Genomic DNA, 25542 nt, shown 5'->3' on the forward strand with positions numbered 1-25542 from the left:
TATATATATATATTAGGGTGGTCCTTAATATGGACATTTTCGAATTTTCTTGCTCCCAAGGGCTCAAATGGTTCCAAATAATAAAATACAATTCTCTGAACGTTTTAGCTCTTAATATTGTCTTTTAGATAGAGCGCAATTCAAGCAAAGTTTTGTATGGAAATAGCACGAAAAATGATTTTTCAATAAAAAATGACACGAATTTTCACTTTTAATTCATTTGTCGCTGAGTTTTACTTAAATTTTTTTTTTAATTTTCAAAAATTTTTCCATGCTATTTCCATACGAAGTTTGATTAAATTGCGCATTATCTAAAAGTTAATATTAAGTGCTAAAACTTTCAGAGAATTGTTTTCTATCAATTGGGAATCATTTGAGCCCTTGGAAGCTATCACCAATCATTTCATTCAGAAATTTAAATGTCCCAAAATTATGTAATGGTGGGTGGAAAGTTCTAACGTGATGTTCTTTTACATCATTATTATAAGGTGACCATATTTTTTTTTAAGTTAAATCCGGGACGGGGAGGGAGGGGGGCTTCTTTGAAATAACAAATGCTATTTAAGGATACAATAAAAAACAGTTTTTTTATATAATTTGTTTTTTTAATCTGAATTGTGGGCTTTTAGTAAGAACATTATTATTCGAATATATGCAATACTTTTCTATCTATGATATTATATTTTTTGGTCGTATACTTTTCGCTTTTGAGCCTTGTATAAAATTCTGTTTCATTTTCTTCATAATTATTTTGAAAAAAATAGCACTTATTAATTTGTTTTCATAATTTTTGGTAATTTACCTATTAATTTTTAAAAAACCGGGACAATCCGGGACAAATATTACATTTAGAAAAACCCGGGACACAAGGTGAAAATCCGGAAATGTCCCGGTCAAACCTTATTGGGTCACCTTATTATTATCATTAATTCCTTCTGAATCCGTTTTACTATTTGAAAGACTGCGATTTCGATAGTAAAAACAGAAATTTCCAATTCTAAACGTATTATGCTCATGCTATGACCATAAATAAATCACAAGGACAGAAAATGATTTTTTGCGGGAAAAATTTGGAAGATCCATGTTTTAGTCACGAACAATTGGCTCGAGGGTTAGAAAACCAAAAAACTTATTACGTATAAATACACCTGCAGATATGACTAAATTTATTCTATAATCCTTGGCATTAAAATAAATTAAGCTGTTGATAATAAACTCGTTATAAAAATGATAATATATCATTTTTTTAAAATAATTTTAATGAACATTTTCCAATATTTGTTTGTTTATTATGTTATATGCTGTTTTCATAGTTTAATCAAAAAGTTAAGTGTAGGAATTGAGACTCAACCTTTTATTTAACGCAGTTCTATGTAACATTACTCTTTTTGATGTATCTACATTTTGGTATAGACTGTAATGATAATAAATACTGAATAAAACATTAATAATTACTTTTATCCAATTAAATATTATACAAGTAAATATTAGTATGGGATATTAAAAAAATGAAAATTTTGAATTGTTTGAATTGTTGGTACAGGACAACGTCGGAGTCCCATATATATGTGTGTGTGTATGTATGCATAAATTTAATTCTGGATTGGCACAGAAAACTAAAATCATAATTCTGAAAACGAGCTCTCCTACTAATAAAAGTATTTCCTAATAAAGCAAACACGAGATAATGCAGCTTTAAAGATATTTGCGACAATATGATTACATTTTAATTAATGTAATGTGGTTATATAAATATAAAACAATCTGCATTATGTAGATTAACCTAGAATGTCGGCATACATACATTCAAACAGGGTTAGCAATAGAAATTGATTAATAATATTTTATTAACTTTCTGTAGAGTAAGCTACTGGATTGAAGAACAAAATTGAGAATTTTCTGGGTGGGCAGAATGTTCATGTAATATGCATATATGTGTATAACATATAGTTATTTTAAATGTTGTATATTTTGGTACATATCCTATTTTTTTAATTACAATATGTCACACTTACGACATTCAAGTAATTGTTTCGACTTTATTATATGGATTTTGGAATGGATGGCAACCCAGTGGTTGTCCAATCCAATTATGACTAATTGACTATACTCGAAGTATTTGCTGACATTTGTATTGTATATGGAACTATACCCACGAGAGGCGATTTTAATTTGAGGCTATATTTGACATCTATAACCTCAAGTGTAAATTTGACATCAAGTTGTCTGATATCGGGCTTTGGCGGTAGCGGGAATCGAACCAGGGACTAGTCAGTGCTAGCCCATATCTTAAAATTTTGTAACAAAAATATGCATATTACATATTCGTATGTTTGCTAAATATAGTATTTGACACTTTTTTGAAAATAAAGCTCATTCAATTAGCTTGGGTAAAAAACATTGATATAAACTTTCGTTTTGGTTTGGTTTAATTTAGAAAAGTGCACAAGACGACCATTTGAAAGTCAAAACAGAGTGTTTGGAATATGCTAATGTTTTCAGATTTTTATATTTTTTTCACTACTAAGATATGGGATCGGATACATTTTTACGTTATGCACAAACTTATATCAAGAAGTAAAAATATTTATTTTCATAATCTCTATTACTATAAATTCTAATAATAAAAAACTATCAAATGAACTAACTACATTACAACAAATAATACGTACAAAACAAACAACTATCCTACTATGTTCAGTAAAATTCTCAGTTTATTCCTACTTATAGAAATGTGTTTTATTACTATTTTTCTAAATTTTGTAATTTGCCTCTTTTTACCCCATAGGCTAGATAAAATGGGACAGCCAGGGGGCAAACAAATCCAATGTCTCATTTTTAATTTTTAAGGAATAATAGCTGCAATTACCAATCGCAAATAAAAATTTCAACCAATTAATCAACCAATGGGCACATTTTGACAAATATGATATTGTATATAACCTTGATCTGGCATTTTGTCAGAAATATTCATCATCAGAGCTGAAATGACTATTAATTTAATTTATTTTTCGTAAATTTATTTTTCTTTAGCCGGATTTCCATTTTTATTCACTATTGTTTATTGGTTACACCTCTGTCAAGGCTCAGTTGGTCCTTATTACCCCATTTACATGTAAGCTATGATAGAGATAATATAAAAAAAATATGTTGAATCTAACTTGGAATTACCAATACATCTTATAAAACAATTAAATATCGTATATTTAAAAATTATATTAGGGTCTCGTAAACTAAACAGCAGTGCTCACAACCAAAAAAACTAACGACGAAAGAAAATAAATTTGTTATTGATATTCAAACATGCCCGTTTATCTCCTGATAGCGACGTTTTTTGATTCAAGGCGATAGCTGGTTACACATCTTTTCCTTCTTTCAAATATTGTTGCTAAAAAATTCACAACTCATTACTTGTTTTTGCGATATTGGTGTCGGGCATTTTTACCCGCCCTTTAGGCCCAGCTCTATTATAATTAATAAAAATTCTCAAAACTCACTTGAAAAGCAACTATTCGAACGAAAGTGACAAATTCTGTGGATTTGAGAAAGTCTGTATGTTTAAAAATTTCATTGAATAAATGCCTTTTAATCTTTTGGCAGTTAAATAATTATTTATATAAAGTAGAGTATTTTACCTTCTTTTCGGCAGTATAAAACTTTTACCAAAGTGTAATGGATAATATAATAAAAAACAAAAGTTTCTTAATTAACTTAGATGACATGAAAACCTTCAAAAGTTGTGTATTTACAGTTCAACTTAAATGTACCATTTATTTATATTATAATCATAAAAATTTAGCAGATATCACTACATGTTCCTATAGTGGAATTTTTTACAATCTTATGCAATGCCTTGCGTAAAAATGAAATAAAAAACAAATAGAAATAATTTTGAACTAACGGCGAAATATATATATATATATATATATATATATATATATATTTGTTAAAAATAACAAATTATGATCGCGTATTGTTAAATGCCTATTTGCATTGTGTAATACATCTGCTATTTTATTAAAATTAGCAAATACTGGCATGTAGGTATCTGCTTTTGTATTCTATTTAAATAATTTACCATGTGCACGTGTACGTGTAGCGAATTCAAAAGATACTCTAAAAATTAAATCAACCTTGCGCTTATTTTGAAGCATCGGACGACGAATTACATCTAACTGCAGAACAATACCACTTGCCATTAGGTTTTACCTTTAGCACTTGAAGAATAATAAAGTACGACGAAATAAATTTCAATTATATTTGACAAATTAAATTTCTTTTTTGCACATGAGCAATGGTCCTTCGTCTGTACAAAGGTTGTTGATTTTGATGATGTCAAAATACGCATCAAAAATTATTCAAAATTGGACACATGATACACGTATTTTGTTCTTACTTGAAGAAAAATGCCTTTACTTGACAGTGTTATATACATTTTATGATATAATTTCTTTACAATTCCTGTATTGTATGTAAGTTATTATTTCAACAGCGATTAACATTTAAGGGGAGGGCCTGCTTTAGAGGCTTCAAAAATTCGCTTTTTGAGAATTTTTTAGGGAAGGAAATACATTTTTATTTAAAACAAAACTTTCAGGTTTTATTGTTAAATATTTAAACATTCTTCTCAAATTTTTTCATAAAAATATAATATATGTCATAACATGCCGGGTACAAGCATTTTGCCGAGGCGCCACGAATGTGCATGTGTCGATTGGCGGGAAAGATGCAGGTCACAATTTCCATCCGAAACAAAAAAAATCAGAACAAATTTATATTTTCAATAGTATATATTTTGGGTAAACCTAAACAATCCAGAAAAAAGTGAGAAATTTTTCGCAACTTAAAAAAAAATCATGTGTTTTCATACAAAATTTCAAATTTTCCGCTCGTGATGCTTACTCACTATTTCTTCTGTAACTCCGAAAATAATTCGAATTCGTTTCTGAAATTTCTTGGATACATTCTTGGCTAGTTTTGGAAAACATTTTTGCTATAGGAAAAAAATATTTTCCCCCTTAAGTGTCTTATAAAGATGTTGTAATGATTTACTCATCTACCTACTTCGCTTTTTTTATGGAAACCCGAAAACCTGTCCTATCTCTATATGATGAATTCTTATTATTACTATAATAATAATGAATTTTTATTGTTACAGCAATTCGTTCTATCTCTATGTGATGAATACAATTTCTGTGACAATTATGATTTTTTATTGATGCAGCAATGCGTGGTAAGGACAATTTTCACCTGGAAACATATTGGTATCTATATTTCCAAGTGAAACCCGATATTACTACTGCTTGACTTCAGGCTGAATCTGCTACATTCAAAAGCTTGATAAAAATTGGTGATTCACAACAGTGCTGCGGGATATATAAAACAGTATAAAATTGTAAGCTGATAATGACATAAATCGAAGTATCAAAACATGCGGTAAAATGAATATTTTCAGGCAATGTTTGAAGAATACACTTTAAGGATTTCTATTTCAAAAAGTATATATTTGCTTATTCATTATATTCATAATAAGTAATCAACCCAAAGGCAGGTCCGTCAGCTGTACTGATAGTTTTGCTAGTACCATTATTATTACAGTGCTTACTTTATTATTATACTATGGATATTTTTATTTGAAAACATTTATTTCAACGATAAGTATATAAATAAGAATATTTTATAGATTTAAATAAATATAAATGATCTTTGTTTAATTATTCGGGAATGCATCATATCATATGTTAACACTATCTTGGGGTTACTTCGTGAGCTCTGTGGTAAGAACTTTGGCTTCACAACCCAAGGTTCCAGAATCATTACCCACTACAAACAGCCTGATATAAGGCAGCAGTGATATCAGGTTATGCTTAAAAATATAAATGGAAATATGTTTTCAAGTAAAAATAGCCTACCACGGCATTGGCGTATCGAATTAAAAATATTATCAATATTTAAAAAAATCTAATAATATAGGCTAGAAAGTAATATTACAATAGCTCATTAGATTCTGAAGTTCTGATTGGTGTTCGAAAACTATCAAACAAAACCTTTCATTAATTCAGGTAAAAAATAGTGAACTACAAAAAGAACGTATTGGTTTCAAAATTCCTTATTACATTTCTGAAAGAAAATTCGAAACCAATACGTTCTTCTTTAAAGACCATCTGCCTATGAATCAGTATTTATGCGTTTTATTGACCACACTCTCTCATTAGTAGTTATAATTCATTTAATAAATAGAAGTCAAATATGAACAAGTTAAGACATTTTAGTTATTTAAAATTCTCTATTTCTGTATAGGGGAGCTAGACTTGTTATCACTGTTTTTTTAAATTAATATATTTTGAGATCCGCTGATTATATTGCTGCCAAATAAAGATGGATAGTCGCTGCTACTATTCCTCTACCGAACGAAATAAAAAAAATCCACAACAGTTGTTCATTTTTTTACAATGAATCAATCTCTAGAAAAAGTGCCGTGTTACAACTTACCCCATGTTTGGGTCTTGTTATAACATCTACCGGAGAAAGTAGCAACAACAAAAAACGACAATAATGCCCCTGATAATTTACTCATTCAAGGAAATTGACCTGCTTCTGAATAATTCTTTTCATACATTAACGCAAACTATAATTAATACAAAAGAAATATATAATATTTCCTGTAATATATTTTTTTATCATTAATCAACGTAAAGTACAATTAATATCATAATACAAAAAAAAGTAACAATGTCTCCTGTGACTCAATTTACATGTGCCCACATCTTACAAACCATACATTTCTCAGAATCTTTTTCACTTGTATCTGTATAGAATTTTTGTATGTTACAACTAACCCCAAGGTTTTCTTTTAACTAACCTAAGATGCGATTTTTTCACATTAATCAAGATTATGATTATATTATTTATATAATTCAGCAATCACCAAATTTTGTTAAACATTATCAAAAATTGTTGAAACGAAATAAAATATATAAAATTTGATATTATTCGATAATAATAACGCAATCAAAAACTTTACTATAGATCAATTTTATATTATTTTTTAAAAATGCGGACCTACACAGTTCTGTTTATTGGGTCGGCCTGCGGGATAGTAGCTATAACAATATTATGCGGGATGGTTTACATGTACAACCGAGAAAAAAAAATTATTATCGTTTAAGATCCTTTTGAAAAACGTCTGTTACTAGTTACCCTTTACGTCTGTGTTACAAATAGAACCTAGCTTGTTTACTACGTCTGTGTTTAGAGTAAAACAAAAAACCTAGAGTTACGTTACCTTCGTTTAATATTTTATTTTGGTAATAGCCAAAAAGTCATACATAGTTAATATTAAAATGATTCACAATTTTTGTATTTATTTAAAATGAAGATGTTGCAGCGGTCGTTAGATAAGAGCGCGTGTTAACAATAAACGCTAATAAAGCATCATTCAAAAGATTAAACTTCTTTAGACATTTACAACCGCCTTCTTACCTAAATTACTTCATTTTAATACATATGTAGCATCGTTAAATAAATATATAACATTGTAGATTAAAGAGATCAACATGGAATGTTTGCTGAATTAAAACTGATATTAGCGTTATAATTATATTACAATGTTCTAATTAATTTAGTTATAAATTAATAACTTTGACTCTAAGATATGAATTTGCATCAACCCACACCATTGGCGTAATAATTGGATTAAGTTTTCTAAAACTTTATTAGCATCTTATTTATTCATTTATCACTGACCTTAATGAGAGATTTAGCGTTTGAGTACAAGAATATTATACTAACAATAAGTATAAATTATAATTATATAATGTACCCCATAAAAAATATTTTCTTATTATAAATAGCAATAAAAATTTAACTGATCCTATTAGTGGTTGTGATGACTTATTTACGCTTGTACCATACAAAATATGTTATTTGATGCAGCTATGCCCGGAAAGGCTGTTTTCACTTATTAAAAAAAATATTAATATCTGCATTACTAACCGATTTAAAAAAAACTGAATTACCATTTTTTGGCACTTTTGCCCCGTATCTCCGAAACGGCTGGAATTGCATGTTTTTTGGATTATTAACTTTCCGAAGAAGTTCGCTAATTTTGAATCGAATGAGACCAAATTTGGAAAAAGTATGTGTGTGTATGTGTGTGGGTGCGTATGTGTGAACCTATTTTTTGCCGTAAATCGACGTTTTCTCAAAACCGGCTAGACTGATTTTAAAAATTTAAAGCCATTCGACGTATCGTGATGAGGACCACCGTTTATCAATTTTGCACGACATTCGACCATTCCGTTTCTTTATTAATAGCAGAAAAGTGAAAAAAAAAATTGTCCACGTTTTAACCCGCAACTCTGAATCGATTATGAAAATTCAAAAACCGTTCGAAAGATATTGGTTGGGAATCGTGCTGATTAGTTCACATTCAAGCTCATACTTCTAAATCGATTTTAAAAAAATCAGAAACTGTTCGAAAGATATCAGTTGAGAATGATACTGATTAGTTTTCGGAGAAAATCTACCGAGCCGTTCTCTTGTAATTAACTGTTGAAAAAAAAATTTAAGCCGATTTTTATGAAACTTTACTAAAATATTACGGCCTTACGACAAGTAGTTTAATTTTAAAAATTCATCAAAGTTTGAGAAAATGAGTATTGGTATTGGTATATTGCCTTGAGTCAAGTTACATGAACTTCCCGATATGTGTAAATAATCAACTTAATCAATAAAAAATAAAATAAATTATGAGTGATCAAAAGCATTCCGAGTAGATTTATTACACATAATTGAAAACGAACACTTAACGTATCGGAGTATTTTCTAGAAGCAAATTTTCAAAAATCAACAATTATTATAATTGAACCAGTTTCCCTAGAACTTTAATAATTTAGTATGTTCATTAAGACCAAGTACTCTATCGTTATACCAAGTAAATTGTGTAATTTTAATTTTAATCAACGTCAAAAAAAAAACTACTCATTTTCTCAAACTTTGATGAATTTTAAAAATTAAACTACTTGTCGTAAGGTCGTAAATTTTCAGTAAGTTCTATAAGACCATGACATATATTGCCAAAAAAAATTCCATGAACATCGTCACAATTTTTTTTTTCAACAGTTAATTACAAGAAAACGGCTCGGTAGATTTTCACTTAAAACTAATCAGTATCATTCTCAACTAATATTTTTCAAACAGTTTTTGATTTTTTAAAATCGATTCGGTAATATGAGCTTAAATGTGGACGAAAAGTTTAACACTTTTTTCTAAATTACAAAGAAACGGCTCGGCCGATCATCGCGCAAAACTGAGAAACGATAATCCTCATCGAGATACATCAAATGGCTTTTAAATTTCTGAAATCGATGAAAGGTCTAATTTTGACAAATGCCAAAAAAACAATACCAATTTTTGCAAACTTTGACGAATTTTTAAAGTTAAACGAATTGTCGTGGGCCGTTATATTTTAGTATGATCTATAAGACTATGTTATCTACCGTCAAAAAAATAATAATAAAAATCGTCGAAAATTTTTTTTTTACACAAGAAAACGGCCCGGCCGATTTCTACCAAAAACTAATCAGCACGATTCACAACCAATATCTTTCGAACGGTTTTTTCTTAATCGATTCAGAATTGCGAGCTTAAACGTGGACGAGATTTTTTCACTTTTCTGCTTTTCTTCAGAGAAACGGAATGGTCGATTGTCGCACAAAACTGACAATCAATAGTCCTCCGAGATGCATCTAATGACTTTTAAATTTTTAAAATCGGTCTAGCCGTTTTTGAGAAAACGTCGATTTACGGCAAAAAATCTGTTTACATACACATACACTTTTACCAAATTTTATCTCATTCGATTCAGAATGGCATGAAACGTCGAGAAAACATAAAATTAGCGAATCGGATTTTTTGATGAAAACGTAAACTTCTCCTTCGGAAAGTTAAAAATGATTTTCAATTTTTTGCGGTTACTATAACTCACCCTACAAAAAGTAAGGTTTTACAATTTACTTTTTTATTTAACGAAAGATTCTCACATGATTATAAATTTGTATTATTTCTAACAACGTGCGATAATAATTTCAGACATACGCCGTGGACAAGCAGGTGCCGGACTCGGCGTCTACCGCCACCGCCCTCTTCACCGGAGTGAAGACGCGTTACTCGATGCTGAAAATGGATGCGCGTGCCGACTCCGGTAAATACGACGAGGCGACAGCGAAGAGCGCGGCACTCAGCAGCGTCATGGATTGGGCCCAGGAGGCGGGCAAACGAACGGGTGAGGAAAATTCATTATTAACTTCCCGTAGGGTAAGTTATAGTCAGTGGTGTTGTCGAGCCGGAACGCGCCGGAACGTCATTCCGGCAAATCATTTTTGGGACGGAACGCGTTCCGGCAAGAAAAAATATAACTAGCTGTAAGTGGAATTCTGTCTTAAGGCAATTAAGAAATCGTGCCTTAAGGCAATTAAGGCATCGTGCCTTAAGGCAAATTGCTGGAACTTCCCGTACCAAAAATTATTATTTTTTTAAAAACGATTAACATTTTTGAAAAAAATTTACTTTGAAAAAATAAGATTTTTGAGAAACTATAAATTGGACAAAAAATTACTTTTTTTTGAAAAAAAAGTTTTTTTTTTAATTTTTTTTTTTTTGAAAAAAAAATTTTTTTTCTTTATTTTGACATATTGTGGAAGATCTGAACTTTTTTTTCAAAGCAATCGTACTGCTTTAACTGCATAGGGACAAAATATAAAGCGCGTAAGCGCCGCGTCGCTGTCTAACGCATAAGCATTGGTACGGAACCTATAGGAATGTTAACAAAATGTATACTTATTGTTAAAATCTCTATAAAATATCTGATAATTTGATGTGCATATGTCTAATGATCATTTTTGACCGCCAAATGGCTCATTTTTTTACTTTTTCCTCCATATCTCCGAAACCGCTAGACCTACCTTCATGAAAATTTTATCGATTTTTCATCTTGTCAATACAAGTGAAACGTTTTTTGAATTATTCAAATCGGACGCTCCGTTCTCTTAAAAACTGAGTTACCGTTTTCGGCACTTTTTGCCCCGTATCTTCGGAACGGCTAGACCTGCCTTCGCCAAAAACTAATCAGCACGTCTCCTTATCAATACGAATCGAATGTTTTTTAAATTATTCAAATCGGTTGATCCGTGTTCCCGAAATCGTCGACGAAAATTTGTATCCGCACATACATACACACACGTACATACACACACACACACACACACACACATACATCCATTTTTTCTAAGGTATGCCAAAATGTTCAAAAACCTCTGAAACGTAAAGATATATAAAAATTTTCATTTTCGATTTTTTTGCGATTACTATAACTTACCCTACGGGAAGTTAAAAAAATCGCTACATACAGAAAATGATTTAATAAGTAAATTTTATAAGTTATTATTCAACTAATTTTTATTAAATGTTATTATTGCAATAAACATACATATATGTGAACAAAATGGGTTTTGTAATAATTTTTGTTTCTTTCCTTTTCGAACGGAACCGGAAAAAACATGAAAACCAATTTTTGAACCGGTTTTTAAATTTTAGCGTTCCGACAAAAAAAAAATATTAGCACAACACCACTGGTTTTATCAAAGTCGTTTTTAATTTAGTTACAAATTGAGGTGTATAAACTGAAATATTAATTACAATACATAGGTGTATTTCAAATTTCGCATATGTTACTTTAAGACCGAAAAGTGTCTGATGCCCTAATATTTCGGATATAAGTTGGACTTGTTTCGGACATAGCGGGCGTTAGTCGAATAAAATAAATAATTTAAGACATTCATATAATGGAAATTGATTGTAACAAAAAAAGCAATTCTATAAATACAAAAGCATAAGAACTGCAAAAAAATGTAATATTTTAATAATTGGATGAATTTTTTCCCATCTAAGGCAAAAATATAAGCCGTTCGATCGCTTGTAAATTTTTACAATCCAACATATATTGGTAATTTATTTTAATCATTGTTTTATTGACATTTATTTATTGGTAAATTAGTTGACAATTTATAGCAAAAGAGTTACCCTGATATTTATATAGACTTATTGTCTCAATTTCGGCCTACAATTTGAGATTTGTATGCAGATTCAGAGAAACTTTGATCTTTTAAAAATCTGATGAAGGTGCTGTGGAATTGATGATCACTCAATTATTTTAACCTGGTAGTAGATTAAAAAATTGTACTCCTAGACTAGTAATTCCCAACGTGGGGCGCACGCCCCACAGAAAAATCCATTTTTAAATTCAGAGGGGGGAAGCAAATTAAAAAATTACACATTTTGAATGTAATTTGTAAATACTGTTAAAAATTCGTTAAATATATTATGATCATTGTTTAGTTAAGTGAGCACAGGATGCATGTGCAAATTTTTCCATATATTTCCATAGCTTAGGTAAATACGCATCCCTTTTTAGGTCTAATGCAAACTTTCTCAATATTACGGATTATAGAAAAATTCCAAATTCTGTATGTATTAATCTGTATATTTATAAATTGCCATCCCTTCCAGACAGCGGTATAATAATTTTTATATTATATTTTTAAATTTAGAATTTTTAGAATTCAGTAAGTTGCGAGACTAAGAACATCTTAAGAAATTCAGCTCGCACAAGTTACTCAAACATTTAATAAAATTTATAGTTCTATGTCTATTGTCGCACAGTGCACACAATCGTTTAAAATTAATAATTAATTTTCTATGAAGTGATAACGGCAAAGGCAGCAGTGGGGTGTAATCGATGCCTTAACGGATATTTTAGATATTTAATACCGAGATAAAAATTCTTATAGAAAAAATAATATTTATAAATTAAATCTTATATACATTCGCATTTCTTATACGCTAACACCTACATCATAGGTTCCTATTCGTGTATTTTTATAGCCTTACGTATGCCTATACTTTGCATTCTATACTACACGCATTACATCTATACCATACGCTATATTTAATCATATACTCTCAATCCCTACATTATATAACCTATCTATATCTACTATATATCCTATTACCTACAATTTTTCTTTCACGCTATTTGTACCCTTACCGGGAATCGAACCCGGGTCCGCCGCGTGACACGCTACGACTTTAACCACTACACCACCGTAACGCTACAATCAACCGTCTTATTCCGCGTGTCGTCGCGCCACCTTAGTATTAATTACCTAATTAATTAGAAAATGACCCGCGGTAACAACAGTGCGGCCCATACAATATTATTGGTGGGGGTACCCGATAGGGTAGTGGATAAGGTACGCGACTGCCACGCGGAGGTCCCGGGTTCAATTCCCGGTATAGACAATAGATAGGTAGAGGTAATAAAAAAAAATACATAGGGCGTAAGGTAAACCTATATAATATAGGTGAATATATAAATTAGACAGTAGTATTTATAAGAAGTAAAAGATATGTAGGTATATAATAAGTTAATGACGGTATAGGTATCTCACGGTATGATAGATAATAGATATCTATCTATGATATAATATAGTATAGTATGATAGGTAATAATAGGTTATCTATCATATTAGGTTAAGTCTTATAAAGTATTGTAATAAATCTTGAGTACTTTCATATCAAAATAAATACCTGTAGGTATTAATGAATACAAATAATACCAAAATAAATATAATTATTGTCATTGAAGAATATAAATTATGTACTCAATGATTCCCTCATACAATTGTACAATTTAATGTATAGACTAGCTGTATATAATAGAGTTAATTATATAAGAAGTCAATATATTAGATTTGTGAGTTCTTATCGAAATATATCAAATTTTTCGAACCGGTTTATGAACCGGATTTTAAATTTTAGCGTTCCGGCAAAAAAAATATTAGCACAACACCACTGGTTATAGTAATCGCAAAAAAAATCGAAAATGAAAATTTCAATCATCACGTTTCAAAACCTTCTGAACATTTTGGCATACCTTAAAAAAATGGTGTGTGTGTATGTGTGTGTGTATGTGTGTGCGTGTGTATGTTTGTTCGGATAAAATTTTTTGTCGACGATTTCGGGAACACGGATGAAGCGATTAGAATAATTCAAAAAACATTTGATTCGTATTGATAAGGAGACGTGCTGATTAGTTTTTGGCAAAGGCAGGTCAGGTCGTTCCAAATATATGGGGCAAAAAGTGCCAAAAACGGTAACTCAGTTTTTAAGAGAACGGAGCATCCGATTTGAATAATTCAAAGAACATTTTACTTGTATTAACAAGATGAAAAACTGATCAAATTTTCATAAAGGCAGGTCTAGCGGTTTCGGAGATCTAGTAAAAAAGTAAAAAAAAATGCCATCTGGCGGTCAAAAATGATCATTAGACATATGCACATCAAATTATCAGATATTTTATAGAGATTTTAACAATAAGTATAAATTTTGTTTATATTTCTATAGGTTCCGTACCAATGCTTATCCATTAGACGGCGGCGCGGCGCTTACGCGCTTTGATATTTCGTCTCTATGCAGTTAAAGCAGTACGATTGCTTTGTAAAAAAGTTCAGAATTTTCAAAATATTTCAAAATACGATTTTCTTCAAAAAGTCTTTTTATCAAAAAAAAGTACATTTTTGTCAAAAATTTATAGTTTCTCAAAAATTTAATTTTTCAAAGTAATTTTTTTTCAAAAATGTTAATATTTTAAAAAAAATTTTTTTGGCACTGGAAGTTCCAGCAATTTGCCTTAAGGCACGATGCCATGCGCCCCACTAGTTTCAGTATTTATGAACACTTTTTCAATTGGTCACGATTGTCAGTAAAGAAAATTAGAAGACCTACAGAATAGAGTAGAGCAGAACTTAAAGGTCCGCGGGTGAAAACGTACACCACCGATATCTCAAAAACAAGTAAAGTTAAGAATTCTTTAACAACAACATTTGAAAGTAGAGGGAAAAATATATAGCCAGCCATCACCTCCTCGATTCTTATGACGCTGATATCGGTAAAATAACCGGCAATATTAGAAAATCCTTAAAAAAGTATTTTTTTCATTAGTTTTTTTGCTTGTGAGCACTGCTCTTTGTTTTACGAGACCGTGATATAATTTTTAAGTATAGGTTATTTAATTGTATCATAAGATCTATTGTTAAATTTGAGTTAGATTCGACACTTTTTTTCATATAACCTCTATAATAGTTTACACGTGGGTGGGGTAAAAAGGACTGACTGAACCTTTACCCTGGCAAACTATAAAAAATAGTAAATAAAAAAGTAAACTAGTGGTGCATGGCATCGTGCCTTAAGGCAAATCGCTGAAACTCCCCGTGCCGTAAACATTCGAGGAATGAAAATAATCAATAATCAATAAAAATTACTCAATAATTAAAAATAAATTAATGACAATTGTTTTAAATATTTTCAAATCGATTATTTATTAAAATACATACTGTAAACTTATAAGTGCTTATTAAATTGGGCAACGAGCGTATTCTACAAACAACTTACAACTCACAAGAAATTTGTTCAATTTTTTTTAATTTGATTATTTTGGTAATTTTGAATGTTTTTCAAAATTTTGAAAATTTTATAAAAGTTCGTTTTTTTTGAATTTTTGAAAAAAAAAACGATTTTATTAAGCACTTATAAATTTACAGTATTTATAATAATCTACTTAAAAATATGTGAAACAATTGTTATTAATTATTCAATAATTTTTATTAGTTATTGATTATTTTTATTCCTTAAATGGTTAATTAGAGTACGGAAAGTTCCAGCAATTTGCTTTAGGAAGTCACAAGGCCATGCACCACTTAAATTTATTTTTGCAATAAAATTAAAAAAGCTCAAAATCATTTATGATATTCTAAGATTGATATCTATACGCTCAAATTATTAAATATACAGTTCATTCATTTACCTATAATTTTTAAGATATTTTAACGCGTATAAAAACGTTCTGAAGGAGCTGGGATTTGAACCCAGGACTTCCGCATACAAAGCAAATCGCTCTTTGTTGATCCGTGTTCCCAAAATTGTCTACGAAAATTTGTATCCGCACACACACATACATCAATTTTTTCTAAGGTATGCCAAAATGTTCAGAAACCTTTCAAACGTAAAGATAAGCAAAAATTTTAATTTTCGATTTTTTTGCGATTACTATAACTTACCCTACGGCAAGTTAGTAAATATCTTATATATAATCTGTAGTCAAACTAAAAATATTTAAAATATTTAGATGGTATTTGAAAGTTTAAACTTTTAGAGAATTAGGCATTTGGCAAAATATTTCATTGAAAATTTTGCGAATATTGGAAACTTTTGAATGCTTTGAGCAATTTAAATAAATAACACCCCCAAGAAAATCTAACAGTTCTAATAAGCTGAATTTATTAAACCTATGAAAAATTCTGAAACTTATACGACGCTGACAAATAAAGGGTATGGGCGCATTGCCATACAGAATCGGCCCCACCCTGGTATTTGAATAATTTATACGCCATTTTATAGGTCTATTTGCTAAAAACCGATATACCAATTTTCAACTTTGTACCTCATCTTATGGCCGAGATATCATTGAAAATATGCCAAAGTGGCCCCTTCTTTTAAACTTACTTTTTGGCGCAACCATAAAAGATATCAAAAAAATTTTTACGTGATTCTACTCACATTGACTCAGACCACATTACGTAGAACAATCGATTCCAAAAAATCGTTTACTATTAGCTGAAAAAGACAAAATAATTTTTCAATTGATTATTTCGGGTAGTGCATTTATTTGGACCACTTTCTAATCAGCGTTATTCGAAAGCCTATTGTTTTTTCTTTGAGTACTGCAAATATTGTTCAAATCAATTTAGTGGAACACATTGGAAAATTGAAAAGAACAGAGCAAGTACACCCGCGCGTAACACTAATAGTACCCTGCAATTGCATAGAGTTCGTTCGGACGCAAAACAGTGCGCGATGCGCCGAAACGATTCTTAAGAAATTCTGAATGCGAAAATATTTATTTTATAGTTATATATGTATAAATTCACGGAGTTTGAAATTTTTAGACATTATTAGTTTTACTATATTAATTAAATCACTAAAACTAGTGGTGTATCGTGCCTTAAGGCAAATTACTGGAACTTCCCGTACTATAATGAAATAAGAATATTGAATGCTTTCAAATATATTATTATAAATACTGTAACTTTTATTATTCGAATTTATAGACAAAATAAAAGTGCTCTTAAATTGAACGATGGCGTTTAAATATGTTAGCCTGAAAAGTGAATGAACAAAACTTAATGAAGCGGAGTTAGAACGAAGGATATTATCTAAGAATTGCATAAAATGAATAGCAAAATTAAAATTATTTATTTGATTCGAATTATGTTTGATAATAATTTTTGAGAATTAAAAAAAAATATGTTTTTTTTAAAAAAAAAAAATCTTGTCGTCCAAAAAAGCAAAAGCTTTTTTGATTCATTTAAATCGGATTTTTCGTTCTCTTGAAAACTCGGTTTCTATCTTTGCTCCGTATCTCCGACTTGTATTTGTTAAAAACTAATCAGTAGGTCTCCTCATCAAAAGGAATCGAATGTTCATTACATCATTCATACACGAAATATAACACAAATACACATACTCACATATAATTTTTTTCTATTGTATTCCAAAATGTTCAGAAACCTTCGAAACGTGAAGATGTGCAAACATTTTCGATTGCGATTTTTGAACGATTACAATAACTTACTTGCGGAAAGTTAAAAATATATACTGAAACTAAATGCATTTAAAATGTCACTATATTATAAGTAGATGCGAATTAGCTAATACAAAATTAGTTAAAAAAAACACGATCTTTCGCATAAACCACACAAAAGATACAAATATTATATTTATAAATAATATAATTTTCGAAATAAATTAATTAATATATTTTATATTATAAAAATAATGATTATTAGAATACTTTCAGTAATAATTTTTGTAAATTACTGAAGTACTATACAAAAAGCTTCTACAAGAATTTTTTTTTAATTTATTTTTCATAGCAAACTATACAAAGTACATTCAGCTATATTTTATTAGAGGTATATATTTTTTTACATCAAATGAAATTGTAGTACTGATAAAGAATGGTCACAATAAGGGCTTTATTGCCACAATGTTACAACTATCATTCAAAAAAAAAATTTTTTTGTGTTTGTTGAAACTAAAATGTTTCATTATATTATTATTTCATATGTATATATACATATATAACTATAAAATAAATATTTTCGCATTCAGAATTTCTTAAGAATCGTTTCGGCGCATCGCGCACTGTTTTGCGTCCGAACGAACTCTATGCAATTGCAGGGTACTATTAGTGTTACGCGCGGGTGTACTTGCTCTGTTCTTTTCAATTTTCCAATGTGTTCCACTAAATTGATTTGAACAATATTTGCAGTACTCAAAGAAAAAACAATAGGCTTTCGAATAACGCTAATTAGAAAGTGGTCCAAATAAATGCACTACCCGAAATAATCAATTGAAAAATTATTTTGTCTTTTTCAGCTAATAGTAAACGATTTTTTGGAATCGATTGTTCTACGTAATGTGGTCTGAGTCAATGTAAGTAGAATCACGTAAAAATTTTTTCGATATCTTTTATGGTTACGCTAAAAAGTAAGTTTAAAAGAAGGGGCCACTTTGGCATATTTTCAATGATATCTCGGCCATAAGATGAGGTACAAAGTTGAAAATTGGTATATCGGTTTTTATCAAATAGACCTATAAAATGGCGTATAAATTATTTAAATACCAGGGTGGGGCCGATTCTGTATGGCAATGCGCCCATACCCTTTATTTCGAAACTAGTGGTGCATAGCATCGTGCCTTAAGGCAAATTCCAGGAACTTCCTGTACCAAAAATTAAAGTTGTTCAAAAAAGATTAAATTTTTTTATTTTTTTTTAAGAATATATATATATTTATAATTTAACAAGTATTAATATTTTGATAAATTAAATAAAAACAACTCATTTTTTAAGACATTTAGAAGTGAATATTCAGAATTATTACAAATCAGACGATTAATACAAAATAAAATTTCAACTTATGAATCACTTTTCGAATAGGAAGGAAACATTTGTTCCTAGATAGGTTTGCCTTTTTACAAGGTACATGCACAAGTAATTGACTCATAATAGAATCATATAAAAGCAGCTGTATAAAATAATTAATCAAATAAACATTAGGTTTATTCAGGCTCATTACAATTTGTTTATAATCAATTATTTACATAATTAAAATAACAAATGCAAATTTATTGATTGAGTAATACACTATGAAATTAATAATCTCAGTACTAAATTCAAAATAACACATCATTATTTATAGACGGCACGTTGCAAACAAACAAATTAACATGCATAGACTTTCATTGTTAACTAATTTACTAAACTTGAATGAAAAGAACTTGAAATAATTATTAATATTTGCATCATGATGAGCGTTTTGTCTTTCTTGTCCGATTTGTCATTCACTTGACTTTTATAAAATTGGTATGATTTTTTTCGAAAACGACTTATTGAATTGAAAACGACTTATTGAAGTTAAGTTATTTTTGTAGTTTTATATATATTTTATATATCTGAGTTGATCCGAATAAAAATGCAGAGTTTGTTTTGCTATTTATGCCTTTTGTAGCAGTTGTTCGTTTTCTCATTTACATCTACACATCGAAACTAGTACAAACCAAATAAAAAAAAAGTTTTTTATGTTCAAAAGTATGACGTATCATGAGATCACACTGCAGTGATAGCTTCGATAACTTCTATCTATTTATCTAAAACTGAAGTCCTGTGACACAACTTAATATTATCTGGAACTTATGCTACACAACTCTAATATTATCTGGAACTTATGCCGACATACTATAGATGCTGAAATAAGGCTAAACACTAGACTTAAATCTCCCACTGACATAGAGAAAGCTTTGAATAACCTAATAGCAATATTACAATCATCACATTAAAACCAGAAAACTACTTTAGAAATAAGAAGATTAATTTCTGAAAAACCCTTCTCTAGAAGTGTATGGCAAAAATCACACTATCTTTCAGTTAAGAGAACTTATTGCAACATAAAACAGAAAATTGGATAATTTAACGAAAGTAATTTTTTTAATTACGTAAATAAAAAATTAACAGATTCGACAATTAAATCCCGAGGCAATGCAAGAAAAAAACAACAGTTGCAAATTTACTTATTAAAATAATTTCTAGCAATAATTCATGCGCAAGAAGTGAATCTGAAAAGACCAAACTTTTTTCAACTTATTTGAGCTCTGTATTTTCGCCTAATGCATCTGATCCTAATATTCCTTTGCAATTGTCTGCAGATGAATCTAAGAGTACCCAAAACTTTATTACTGAATTCTCCACTGTCTAAATAGTCTATAAATCTATTAAAAAACAACAAGTCGCCTGAAATAAATCAAATTTCTTCAATATTTTAAAAGAATACTGAAAAGGGGTACATTTTTATAACATATATTTATAATTCTATTAAACTCAGTTATTGGCCATCAGTTTTCAAACCCGCTGTTGTTAAAATGGTCCCAAAAACTGGTAAGGATTTAAAATTAGTAAGCTTTAGAGACCTATTAGTCCCCTACCAAGTTTATCCAAAGTACTTGAAAGACTGATATAGGAAGACATTTTTGAAGTTAATAATATTATCCCAGAACACCAATTTAGATTCCGAAAAGGACACTCAACAATACAGCAGTGCCACAGATTAGTCGTCACTATAAACAAAGCCAACGAAGCAAAAGAATATTGCTCTGCAACATTCCTTTGACAAGTAAGTCAAGCCTTCGACCAGGTGTGATACGAAGGACTTCTATATAAAATAAAAAAATATTGCCAGCATGTGCTACATTTTTTTTAATTTTATTTGAAAAATATAAAATTTAAAATGAGAATAGATACGGCATTAATCCAACCTAAGATTATGAAAGCTGGTGAACCGCAAGGCAGCGTACTAGGTCTTCTTTATTTATTGTATACCCATAATTTTCCTACTGGACTTCTCCACGATAGTTACTTTCGCCGACTATATAGCCATCCTAGCAGTAAATAAAGACCCAATTGCATCCCTACATAAATTGTAATCCTACCTTAATATCATTGAAGACTGGACCAAAACATGAAAAAACTAAGATACATGACCATCAGTATTTTTAAACAATGATCAACAAGCACCAGTACACATGTACCAACAAGTACAAGTGCACATGAAATATAAAATTCCACAAATTAAAGCTTCACTGGCTTATTGGGAGAAAGTTTGAATTGTCTATGGAGAATAACGTCTTATAAATAATATAATACAATACCTAAACCGATCTGGACTTATGGAGTCAAAATCTGGGGCAGTCGTACGAAATTTAATATTAAAATTATACAAAAAATCCAATCAAATATACTTAGGACAATAACAAATGTTTCATTGTTTGTCTTTATATAATTTGATATCTCCAAATCTCATTTGCACAAAAAATTATTAAAAGCAGAAAAATACCCAAGTCTTAAAATTTGAGTATCACTCGAATGCATTAGTTACATCTTTGCTCAATGTACCGCCAATGATACAACCTAGCACTTATTTGTAAATCTCTCGCTGGAGGGATTCGAATACTAAAAAACTATATCGTATAATTATTCATGTTTGAATATTTGTTCATATTTGTATTTACGTATTTGTGTATGTGATTTTATGTAATGTATATTTTTTGTATACTTTTGCTTAATAGCTCATAGAAATTTGTAATTTTTAATTGCTATTTATTTATATATAAAAAAAGTTCAAAAGTACATCGAGTAACAGCAAAAAGCGATTTCATACAAAAAACTTTTTCTTAAATATGGGCTGACTGCAAAATTTCTCACAAGGCAAATGTTGTCCATGCTCATATAGTTTATACTTTTTTCATTAACTTGTTAATTACAAGATTTAGAAAATAAGATTACGATTGTTTTAATTTCAATTACAATCTGTTATGTGTTGATAAACTTTTTGAAAATGGCTGAATGAAATAGGTTCTTTATATATATATATATATATATATATATATTACATATGTGTAAGTTTAAAACCAGATTAAATTCAATGAAATTTTATACATGTATAATGTATGACAGAAAGAATACTTTTGATGAAAAGCAAAAACTATTTTCAAAATAAATAGTAAAAAATGTGATTAAAAAGCTTAATTTTAAATCTTATTGATTAAGTATATCATTTCTACATTTCGGGAAATTTATACAACTTGCTTTAAGGTAAAATGCCACTTACAACTACTTATTTCATACAATCACAGCCTCAAAATATCTAAACTTGACATTTCACAATATAATTTGTTTTTCCTTTCAAAAATGCCAATTTCAATAGCAAATGCTTACTCTTTCGTACGCATAACGGATATACTCGTCATCAGGCAAAAATTGGCCACTTCCCATTGCCATGATGAGTATATTTGTTAATCACTTCAATCAATCGTATTTTTGTCAATCGCAGTTAACTGGTCAAGTGATATGCCAAACAACGTAGACAGTATTTTATTCAAGGCAGATTTTTTTTATTAAAATGTGAAAATTTTTCGTTCCAATATGGCGGCTTCAAAAGCGCCCAAATTTGATGAGGGTTGGACCGTAGGAGAAATACTAGGAGAAGGAACTTATGGCGAAGTGAGGCTAGTCCTAAATCGACGAAGTGGAGAAGCTCTGGCAATGAAAACAATCGACACAGCCAAGCATCGGGATGCTAAACGTGCTGTGCACAAAGAAGTTGTTATACAAAAATCTTTGCGCCACCGAAACATCTTAAAACTATTTGGACAAAATACACAAGGCAATATTGAATATATATTCTTGGAGTTTGCAGAAGGCGGTGAGTTGTACGATCGAATAGAGCCTGAATTTGGTATGAAAAATAATGAAGCGAAGAAATATTTTAATCAGTTGCTGTGTGGTTTGCAATATCTACACAGGAGAGGTATAACACATAGGGATTTAAAGCCCGAAAATATACTTTTTGATGATAAAGATAATTTGAAAATTTCGGATTTTGGAATGGCTACTATATTTCGAGTAAATGGTCGTGAACGCCTTCTTGAGAAGAGATGTGGAACTCTTCCTTATATTGCTCCAGAAGTTTTAACTGGATCTTACAAAGCTGAGCCTGCCGATATTTGGTCTTGCGGGATAATTTTAACTGCCATGCTTACTGGAGAGTTGCCGTGGGATGAACCCACGTGGAAATATCATCAATACACAGCTTGGGAAATAAATTCATATACTTCGCTAACGCCTTGGACCAAGCTCAGCAATTTAATATTGTCTTTGCTGAGAAAAATACTATCACCTCTTCCAAATAAAAGGATCAACTTAGATAATCTAATAAAACATAGATGGTGCGCAATGAAATTCATTAGTGAAGATTCTGAAATATCACACCAAGATGTAGTGCATGAGCCCCCTTGTAAGCGATTTTGTGCAATGCCTAATTATGAACAAAATAACAGCAAATGCTCACTTTCGGCATCTGTAATTGTTCCAAATGCTGAAGAAAACACAATTTGTTCCAGAGATGATGTTTGCTTCTCGCAGCCGGTGCTTATGGATGATATGGTCTTAAGTACTCACTTGAATCTCCCACAAAGTACAAAACAAAATGTTTTGCTAGTTAAAAGAATGACTAGATTCTTTGTTAGCGGAGATACTGAGGGCGTCATTAAGAAGCTTACTAGTTGCCTCAACAAAAATGAATTTTGGAAAACAAATAAGGGCGTGGTAACAATAAACACATTAGACAGGCGCAAAATGCCATTGGTATTCAAAGCCAATGTAATAAAAATAAAAAACAAATTATTGATGGACTTCCGATTATCAAAAGGCTGTGGTTTAGAATTTAAAAGAAGATTTCTAGAAATAAAAAACAATTTAGGTGACATTATAGTCAAAGCTCCTGTTGATCTTTAACTACATGACAATATTTTAGACCATTTAATAGTTATGAACTATGTATACAACAAAAATGTTTTCATGAAATAAATTAGTTGTTGATAAATTATTGGAATTACTGATTTAAGTTCTTTCTGACTGCTTGAAATTGTTTATATCTGTTGGTGAGTTGAAGTGTATAAAAAAATCATTTTCTTCGAATTCACCGTTATGGTTAGCGAAAGATAAAAAAAAATATTGTGGTAAATTTCACTGTTCAGATCCAATAATTTATTTATACATATATTAAAAGGTATTTCTGTTTAGTTCTTAATCTATAAGTGTGAAATTTTTTTGTACAGGTTAATCGTTATTAAAACCATAATGGTAAGTTTGAAATAAATTATAAACATAAATACTCCTTCAAAGGAAAATAATGTCATGGAATAACAACGATGATTACAAGCACTTTGAATTAGCTCTGATAAATTAATTTGATCATCGATCATGCAAATATTGCAATATGAAAAACAAGATATCAAGGTTAAGATTTTACAACATTTTTATATAAAATGCACGAACCGTTGTTAAGTGAATTATTACGTATAGAAATCATTTGCGCGTGAAATACCTACATTGATCATGTATCTTTTATGCATATTTAAAATTAAAATTATTGTTTTTGATATTTTATGTACATTCTTCAAAATAAAGACCCAAAACTGTTTTCATCTGAAAATGACCCAAATTATTTCCCAAAAATGTTTTCATCGTTATATATATATATATATATATATACATATATATATATATATATATATATATATATATATATATATATAATTAGAACTACCTATGTGAAAATTTCATCACAAAGACATAGAACAACCACTGAGTTGCTTTCTAACAAAAGCTCGGTAACAGAAAATAACACTCATAGTACATTGTGCGTATAGCTCTATAAATAGTTAATAGTATAATAGTACTTAAATATAATGGAATATAACCAATAGCCAATAACAAGATGGAACAAAACTGTGAAAATATGCACGTAATAATTTAACTAACTTCATCTATTTGAAATATAATATACTACATTGTTTATTATTTTATTTTTGTCCTTCCAATCTATTAATATTATGGTGTTCATTTTTTAATATTTAACTTTCCCGTAGGGTAAGTTATAGAAATCGCAACAAAACGAAAAATTTTTTTGCATGTCTTACGTTTCTGGAGTTTCTGAACATTTTGGCATACCTTAGAAAGTATGGATGCATGTGTGTGCGCGGATGTTTGGGTATAATTTTTCGTCTACGATATTGGGAGCATAGATCAACTGATTTGAATGATTCAGAAAACATTTGAATTATATTGATGGGGAGAGATGCTGACTAGTTTTGGGCAAATGCACGTTCAGCCGTTCGTGAGATATAGAGCAAAAAGTGCAAAAACAACCAGTTTTTGAGAGAAAGCACATCTGATTAAAATGATTAAAAAAGAATTCGATTCGTATTGACCGAGTGGTAATTTTTTTAAATTTTTGAGAAGGCAGGACC

The 25542-nt window shown here is 29.8% G+C and overlaps 2 protein-coding genes across 2 annotated transcripts in view; one reads left to right on the forward strand and one right to left on the reverse strand.

Annotated features, from left to right (window-relative positions):
• The window catches only part of LOC113378647 (GATOR complex protein DEPDC5), an 84908-nt gene that overhangs the window by 15560 nt on the left and 43806 nt on the right, over positions 1-25542 (reverse strand). The gene's annotated exons all lie outside the window — the stretch shown is intronic.
• Positions 22655-24025, forward strand: LOC113375955 (serine/threonine-protein kinase grp-like). The gene has a single exon (XM_026615891.1). It carries the CDS (start codon positions 22655-22657, stop codon positions 24023-24025), a length of 1371 nt encoding a protein of 456 aa, XP_026471676.1.

The sequence above is a fragment of the Ctenocephalides felis genome, unplaced genomic scaffold, assembly GCF_003426905.1.
Source record: "Ctenocephalides felis isolate EL2017-DRISC unplaced genomic scaffold, ASM342690v1 CF-g0.4_SCAFFOLD_01886, whole genome shotgun sequence".
Lineage (NCBI taxonomy): Eukaryota > Metazoa > Arthropoda > Insecta > Siphonaptera > Pulicidae > Ctenocephalides > Ctenocephalides felis.